This window comes from Oncorhynchus mykiss, chromosome 22 (genome assembly GCF_057628025.1).
Source record: "Oncorhynchus mykiss isolate SJ-2025 chromosome 22, ASM5762802v1, whole genome shotgun sequence".
Classification (NCBI taxonomy): domain Eukaryota; kingdom Metazoa; phylum Chordata; class Actinopteri; order Salmoniformes; family Salmonidae; genus Oncorhynchus; species Oncorhynchus mykiss.
Window position 1 is genome coordinate 32,055,826 of NC_143043.1, and position 9,121 is coordinate 32,064,946.

The following is a 9,121-nucleotide window of genomic DNA, read 5'->3' on the forward strand; positions in this document are numbered from 1 at the left end:
CCATAAGTGTTCAACTGGGTTGAGATCTGGTGACTGAGACACACTAAGCTCCTTTGAGACCCCTCTTTCCAAGTCACTGAGATCTCTTCTTCTAGCCATGGTAGCCAAAATAATGGGCAACTGGGCATTTTTATACATCACCCTAAGCATTATGGGATGTTAATTGCTTAATTAACCCAGGAACCACACCTGTGTGAAAGCACCTGCTTTCAATATACTTTGCATCTCTCATTTCATCAAGTGTTTCCTTTATTTGGCAGTAACATGTGCGTACATAATATACAAATGGTGCATTCTGTAGCAAATATACTCTATAGGACAGCAGCAGTATTGACATCATGTACAAAAATACACATTTGATTTCTTACAGCTCGCACAACACTATATCAAAGCATATGAACATAAATATAGACCTATACCTGTTGTTGATTACCAGAGATATGGAAGAAAAGCTCCAGCACAACCAAACATCTGCATCTACCATAACCAAGGGAAAATAACTGTACATATATGACAACATAAAAACGTTATGCTACAAACATTGATTAGCCATATAAAAAAAGCCCAGAGTCTCTTAAAAGTCATTTTAAACATAAGACTCCTCTGCAAAGAACATTTGGTCAAAGTCGTCCACGCAAGGGTCGCTACACTTCCTGCTTTGCCACTCCCTCTTCCCCTGGACAAGGGCCAGAGCGACCTCCTGACTCCTCTGCAGGCACGCGCCTGAATCCGCCCGCTCCTGTGAGGAAAAGTAGTCCCTTACTGCCCGCGTGGCGGAGGGAGAGAGGCAGAAGCGTGGCTCTGAGTTTGGGCCTTCTCCGTTGCGCTGTGGCTCAATGTCAGACACTCTAAGTCCGCTCTCAGGGAGCTGCTGACCTTTGACCCCGTGGGTCTGGGACTTGACCAAGGGCCTTTCCAGGGTGAGGATGGAGGCTGCATCTGTCACCATGGAGGGCTCAGAGGCTCTGCGAGGCAGGGTGAGGACCTTGCGGCCAGCCTCCATGGCCAGGGTGAGGGAGTGAGACTTCTGCCTCTGGAGGGTTAGTGTTGAGCCACTCTGTCCATAGAACACATCCTGGGGAGGCTGGATGACCTCACTTCCTGTTCCAGTGGGCTGCTGGGTGACGTCACGTCCTGTGGGGGGTCTGTGGGTGGCATTGCAAGCCTGGTCGTGCAGCAACTGTAGCTCTCTGACAGTAAGGGGTTTCTCTGTGCCTCTGTAGAAGGGAGACCTACTCTTCTGCAGCTGTAGGATAGCCTGCTGGTAGGATGGAGGGCTGCTGGACCTCCTCTTGGTGGTCACCTCTACACCTTTACCCTCTGAGGCTTTTGGGAGGCTAACCCCTTTCCCCTTCCCCACTTCCTCCTCCAGGTGTCCATTGTCGGGTTGCCGTAGTGACAGTCGGAGGTTCCTCTTGAGCCAGGTGTTGGGATGCAGTCCGTGGTGGGTAGAGGGTGTCCGGGAGGAATGAGGGGGCTGGCTTTCACTCCAGTCCACTGTATCTCTCTTTGGGGGTGAGCACTTGGGGGAGCGGGGTGAAAGGGGGGAGCGGGGAGAAGACTCAGCCAACAGGAAGCCGGCGCTGGTGACATAGTCTGTGGAATATTGGGAGAAGGCGGAGTCTAAGGAGCTAAGGGAGGAGCCTGTGGGGGAGGTTGCTGGGGAGGACAGGCTAGAGCAGCTGGCGTCCAATCGTAAAGGAGAAGGTGGGGTGTGTTTCAGTTTCCTCTGCCCGAGAGTTCCAACCCCTCCTCTTTCTCCACCTGCAATCACTTTGTCTTTCAGCTGCAGAGCCCTGAGCCCCTGAAACACTTCATCCTCCTCCTCCTCTTCCTCTCCCTCCATCGCCGCGTCATAGCTCGCTTTACGAGACGCCAAATGGTGCTTATCCGATTGGATGATCAGAGCTCCGGGGGTGTGTCCGATGGCAGGCTCTGAGCTGCGTCGTAACCTCCTAGGGCCCTGTGATTGGACATAGCACTGCCGTGGGCGTGGTTGCCGTAGCGCGGGGGTGAACTTTCTGGGTCTGGCAAGTGGGGCAATATGTAGGTCAGCCTCAGGGTCAGGGTCGGGGTCACAGTCACTCAGGGTGATGACAGAGTCTCTGCTGCAGCTGTCAGGCTTGGCCTTGTCTCTCAGAGGGTGGGACTCCTGGAAGGGCGACTCTGGGTCCTCGTTTAACTCATTCTCCAGACTGTCATAGGATGAGTCATTCATCTGGAAAGAGGACACGTCTACGGAGGGAAGGAGAGAGGAAAAGAGAGAAGCGGGGGGAGTTAGAGAGTTAATATGCTAAAATGATTGTTATGACATGCAGTCCATTTTGATTGTTATGGATTTCATATGTTCCCACTTCCGCTTTGGAAGTGTTGGAAATGTTGCACTGACTGACTATCATGCCAATAAAGCTGGGGTGGAGGGAAATGGAGAAGGAGAGAGTTTGAACAAACCTCCATTTCATTAGATAGAGGGTTTGAAAACAAGCGCAAAGTGCTGTCATAGTCCCAAGCATACAGCTGCCATTCATAGAGGTTGGTTTAGGTCATAAAGAATGATTGAGGCCTCTAGTGGCCAAAAGGCTGTTGTAGCATGGGTGTCATTGAGGGCTTTCACCAATTTCAACCTGGGGTGAGTTTTTGGTAATAAAAATACTTTAAAATCTCCAGGAATTTTGCTGAAAATGGGTTTAATTTAGGAAATATGTTTCCAAGTATTCCCACAAATAGCAGCTCACAGATTACTGCACCTGTACATAGCCCACCTATAATTTAGCCCAAACAACTACCTCTTTCCCTACTGTATTTCATTTATTTATTTATTTTGCTCCTTTGCACCCCATTATTTTTATTTCTACTTTCCACATTCTTCCATTGCAAATCTACCATTCCAGTGTTTTACTTGCTATATTGTATTTACTTTGCCACCATGGCCTTTTTTTTGCCTTTACCTCCCTTATCTCACCTCATTTGCTCACATCGTATATAGACTTGTTTATACTGTATTATTGACTGTATGTTTGTTTTACTCCATGTGTAACTCTGAGTCGTTGTATGTGTCGAACTGCTTTGCTTTATCTTGGCCAGGTCGCAATTGTAAATGAGAACTTGTTCTCAACTTGCCTACCTGGTTAAATAAAGGTGAAATAAAATAAATAAATAAAATCTATTTTTGGGCTTAGTTGTGGTCAATTTAGATAAATGATCGTGTGATCTCTTTTTGGGCTTAGTTGTGGTCAATTTAGATAAATGATTGTGTGATCTCTTTTTGGGCTTAGCTGTGGTCAATTTAGATAAATGATTGTGTGATCTCTTTTTGGGCTTAGCTGTGGTCAATTTAGATAAATGATTGTGTGATCTCTTTTTGGGCTTAGCTGTGGTCAATTTGCAGTGTACAAATTATTATAATTATGCTCCGCCACCGACCAGCCGCTCCAACAAAAATTGGCCTGCGGCTGAATCTAGTTGCCTACCCCTGGTTTAGGGGAGAAGAGGAAATTGACTGGTGTGTTAATGAGTGTCTGAGAGTGTACTAATCACTTTAATGAATGAGGTCAACATAGTGACCCCAATCAGCAGACCTCACAGGGACAATGACTTATGGAGAGGTCTGTGAGAACACTCAATGCACGCGCACACACACACACGCACACGCACACACACACACAAGCTAGTCAGGGTTAATCTACTCTATAATGATGATAATGTCTACAATACACAGAACCACTGTCTTGCCATAAACACACACACTCATGAACTTTCTAAACCCTTGTGAAGACCCGTGGAAAATTAAAGCACCTCTGTGTCATTTCAGTTCTGCTTGGTTTGGGACCTCTCTTCCTCCATCTCCCTCTGTCCCTATCCAACTTTATCTTATCAAGTTTTCTCCAACCAAAACCAACAGCATTTGTTTAGAGCACTGTACAATATAATTTGCAATTAGATGTTGTTATTTCTTCAGTGAATACATTGACTTTGTTTACCTGATCCATGGTCGCTGCTATTGCTCTTCTGAGGGAATCCACTAAACAGAGAGGGGACGTCATCTCCCAAGACCTTCCTGCAGTTCTCAATCAGGAACCGAACAAGCTCACAGACCTAGGAACAGATCATAGACCTGGTTACACCTCAGTCACATAAGTCAATGACTGGTCCTAGATTAAGGCTCCGACTGCAAGTTAAAGGTTATTTCATAGGTAGTTTCCCTGGTATAAGAGATGTAAGGTCTTGCCAACTTTCTTACAGGCCACATATAGCTGATCAAAATTGACATAATGTAAATCGTCTGAACTCCATTTTCTAAGATGAGAATCACAATTTAAGGAGACTTCAGAAAACATAATCTGAGAAAGAATCTTGTCTATTCCCAGATGTTTACAAACATAGCAAACATTAATTAAAACCCAAGTTACACAGTATAAACCTCCAAATCTGAAACACAAAATGTCAGTCATGCTCCCAAACAGTCAGTTCCAGTCTGGGATTTGAATGTTTCCCTAGGGCAAAGCTGACTGTTTAAAAAACTGTGATTATAAATCTGTTGTTTTTGTTAGCTTCCCTTATGGAGAGTCTACAGACAGAATGAGGTTATGGAAATATGAAGGAGACAAACATGGGGCCTATCTGTGTGTTGTTGAGCCAGATGTGTGTGTCATGGTTTTCACCATATGTCTGTCAGTCTGTGTTACACGCCTGTGTTCAGAGGGCTATGGGAGTGAATGGACTGCTAGAGCTTGGCTACGAATTTCACAAGCTAGTCCAACACAACGGAACTCCAGCTAGGGAAAAAGGCTTCTCTCGCTCCCTCCTTCCTTGCGTCTCTCCCTGTATTTGGCCTGGTTCTGTCCATCAGAGGGGCTGCCTATTTAATCCACTGAGGAAACATCTAGAAACTCACTCATTCATTTTCTGGGGTAGGCTTTTCTCAATTGTTCAAAAGCAAAATTAGTATGTGTATCTTAGCCACCTTTTCTGACAAACACAGCACATAATATTTACTCAAGCCACTCAAGACTAACATGTCTGTAGGAGCCACAAACATCTAAATTAGAACTGTGGTGGAAAAGGGAGCGGAAGTGGAGGAAAATAAGGGTTTGCGTGTCAAGCGGAAGGAGAGCAGTGTTCCAGACTGCCCAGTGCCGTTAGAGACCAGACCCACGCCAGCCCAGTTTGACTTGGCTCCTTGTGAGACCGCGACCAATCAGGGGAATGTTGAAATATCACATTTTTCCCCTTCAGAGGCGCTGGGGCCACACATACAAACAAACAGAAAAAAGTGTGTGTGTGTGTGTGTGTGTGTGTGTGTGTGTGTGTGTGTGTGTGTGTGTGTGTGTGTGTGTGTGTGTGTGTGTGTGTGTGTGTGTGTGTGTGTGTGTGTGTGTGTGCGTGCGTGCGTGCGTGCGTGCGTGCGTGCGTGCGTGCGTGCGTGCGTGTGTGTGTGTTTGCACGCGTGTGTGAAGACAGAAAGGAGTGTTTTAGCATAGCGGGTTTGTGAAAACACACTCGCCCTCAGGAATCTGTAGGAAATGCTTTGGATTTTTTCCCAGTGAACCTCAACAGGCCCTAGCCTCACCAGAAACAAACACACATTTGACAAGGAGAGAGAAAGATCTGGAAACACCCAGATTGATTGTGTTTCAACAATAATGTGTCCAAATCGACCATAAAATTAGAGACTATTAAAGACATTGTGACTTATTCTTGCTTATTATTAACTTACAATACATCTGGGGCCACTGGTGGTGAACTCAATCATTTCAGGGCTAGCATGGTTGGCTACAGTCTTGCAGTCTTGTGGTAGGGTTATGACTGTGAACTGGTGTGTCAATTCAGATATTTACAGTCTCCTTGTGAGTAAGTTATCATAAAATGTCAAGCTTTATTGTCAGGGTACGAATTTCACATTTGTTATGTGTCACCGTGATCTCAAGTGTGTGTGTGTGTGTGTGTGTGTGTGTGTGTGTGTGTGTGTGTGTGTGTGTGTGTGTGTGTGTGTGTGTGTGTGTGTGTGTGTGTGTGTACAGAGATTGAAAACCTGTGACTAGAGAAATGTAAAAGGAGTATGTCAGTCCAGGTTTAAAGAGGAAACGTATATAGTATAGCCCAGCATGCGGCTCCTACTGTAGCAGGAGGTTGACACACTCTACTCTCTAACTCCTCACTGCTGTTTGTTCTTCCATTGGACATCCTGCTTAGTCAGACAGCTATGTGGCAACAGTATATCTTTCCTTTACACTCCCCACTGTCAAACATGGTGGTGGCAGCATCATGGTTTGGGCCTGCTTTTCTTCAGCAGGGACAGGGAAGATGGTTAAAATTGATGGGAAGATGGATGGAGCCAAATACAGGACCATTCTGGAAGAAAACCTGATGGAGTCTGCAAAAGACCTGAGACTGGGACGGAGATTTGTCTTCCAACAAGACAATGATCCAAAACATAAAGCAAAATCTACAATGGAATGGTTCAAAAATAAACATATCCAGGTGTTAGAATGGCCAAGTCAAAGTCCAGACCTGAATCCAATCGAGAATCTGTGGAAAGAACTGAAAACTGCTGTTCACAAATGCTCTCCATCCAACCTCACTGAGCTTGAGCTGTTTTGCGAGGAGGAATGGGAAAAAATGTCAGTCTCTCGATGTGCAAAACTGATAGAGACATACCCCAAGAGACAAGTCAAAGTCTGTAATCGCAGCAAAAGGTGGCGCTACAAAGTATTAACTTAAGGGGGCTGAATAATTTTGCACACCCAATTTTGTTAAAAAAGTTTGAAATATCCAATAAATGTCGTTCCACTTCATGATTGTGTCCCACTTGTTGTTGATTCTTCACAAAAAAATACAGTTTTATATCTTTATGTTTGAAGCCTGAAATGTGGCAAAAGGTCGCAAAGTTCAAGGGGGCCAAATACTTTCGCAAAGCACTGTATGTATGTATGTATGTGTGTATGTATGTATGCAACGTTCCCTCTAGATTGCACGCGTGTGCGGACGCGCAGTAGCCCTGGGACTGCCGAGCAGAAATATCAGCCCATAGAGAGGAGAACGAGATAGAAAGTTTAGTGAAATTCAAAAGCAGTGGTCACATGTTCCTCTTTTTTTATTCGTCTCGGGCTGTTGTGGGTAGGTGCATCAAATTCAGCTGCCCTGCGCGCTGGGTAGGCAAACTGTTGCCATTTTGAACCATTTCATCTGTTTGAAGGTACAAACTCTGCCTTCCCGGCAGGCCCAGAGAACAAATCAAGTGCACTATAGGCCTACCGCTGGCCAATCAGATGGCTCAGATGACAGTGTCTTCTGTAACATAGCAGGCATGAAAGAAAGCTACAGCAAAGTTAATACTGTGAGATTTCAAAATGTTTAAAACCAAGGTCCTCCCGGGTTGCTGCGACGGGGAGGCCCATGGGGCGACGCACAATTGGGTTGTGTTTCGTAGAGTGCATGGCTCTCGACTTTCGCCTCTCCCGAGTCCGTGCGGGAGTTGTAGCGATGAGACAAGACAGTAACTACTAACAATTGGATACCATGAAATTGGTGAGAAGAAAAAAAATGTTTAAAACCATGACTAGAGAGAGACTGTCAACGAATACAGCAGATGCTGTTTTTATGAGTGGATTCATGTTTAATTCCTTACTCAGCACTGTCAACACTGGATTCAACACTTTTATGAGCCATGAAATTTGCGTTCTTCCTATTTCCACTCAGCGCTACAAGCAGCACTGCAGCAGTAATGAATGAGTAGGAAAGTGTATCTCTAGGCTTGCGTTGTTAGCGGCTTGGGTCTTTTTAATATCGAGGAATATTTCACTTTTCTCATACGAGTAACAACATGAATTTGTGCATGAGGCAGAAATAATGCTGTGAGACTCGAGTTTTTCCATCAGCTGGAAGACCTTTTTTGGTCAGTGTCAGCGGCGGAAAGGGAGAGCGGAGGGACATTGAGAGTCGGACCCTCAGTCTGCTGCTCTCTCCCTCCACTGAGACTGACCATCAGATGCAGGCACCATCAGCCCAGTAAAATAAAAATTGAATTATTTAGATGTATGCTGAATTCAAGCAAAGCTAATAAGCAGTGATAATGTATTGGGCCTATAGCTTACTGCCCAAACCTCATTGTTACAGAACTGTTTTTAATTGGTTAATGTTACATAGACTTACATTTTTTAAGTCATGTAAAAGAAAGAATCTGTGCGGTAGATCTTGGCTTGCCTTTTGACTCAAAGTGATCTTGACTCCAAAAAGGTTGCTGAACACTGTTCTAGAGTTTTCCCAGTTAACACTATCAACATTTCCCTTTACTGTGATAGAATCAATGTAATATTAGTCACTTTCAAACAAAACAAAATTAACTATGCAAGAGAGTTTGTTGTAAGCAGAACGCATCTGAGTAGGATACGATTGCATTGACACACACTACTCAGCCCCTAATATATACAGACCGGTGCGGTACAAACAATCAGAGCTGCAGTATGCCTATATGGAAATAGATCATTACCATATATGGATCTGTGCCATTTACTTTGAAATGGACTGTGTTCACAGCATGAGCAGTGAGTACTGTAGAGTGAGTACTGTAGATGTGCTTGTTTTGAGATCAAAACGAAGGCTGTATGTAGCCATGTGTGCACATTTTGTTCATATCCTTCGCTAGTTAGTCAGTTATTAGCCCAGTTATAGATCATTTGTAGTCAGCAATTAGGGAGTAATTGCATCCTACAAGAGCACAAAACATGTACATTTCTAGACATTGAAAAGGGAGTCAGGTAAAGAGCTTTTTTTTGTCTTAAAGGGGCAATGTTGTCTTTTGAGAGCTAAGTAGCCAAAAGGCAGAGGGTAGAATAATTTGTCTGATTCTCTGTAATAATGGTATGATAATAATAATTATATATTTTTTTGTAAAGTGGTTTCTTGCATCAAACAACACAACAGCATTTTCAGTCACCTCCTTGTCTGAAGGGTAAAAAGGTTAATGTCAAGCCCTGCATATTTATTTTCAAAAGTCTCATGGAATGTAGGCCTACATTGAACACCACACATTGGCTGCTACTGTAGACTGAATGACTAAACAGCTATTTCCATGTTAAAATGTTATGGGATGCATTTTCTCCATTGTTTTTGATAGTAGGTC

The 9,121-nt window shown here is 44.4% G+C and overlaps 1 protein-coding gene across 2 annotated transcripts in view; it reads right to left on the reverse strand.

The window, feature by feature from the left end:
* Positions 1–231: 231 nt before the first annotated feature.
* LOC110502078 (rho GTPase-activating protein 20) overlaps positions 232–9,121 on the reverse strand; it is a 107,054-nt gene continuing 98,164 nt past the window's right edge. For both annotated transcript variants that reach the window (XM_036958999.2, XM_036958998.2), the window contains exons 12-13: positions 3,981–4,095; positions 232–2,235 (exon numbers count right to left, since the gene is read on the reverse strand). In XM_036958999.2, the coding sequence (XP_036814894.1) occupies positions 587–2,235; positions 3,981–4,095 (1,764 nt within the window). In that variant the 3' untranslated portion in view covers positions 232–586. The remainder of the gene's footprint in view (positions 2,236–3,980; positions 4,096–9,121) is intronic.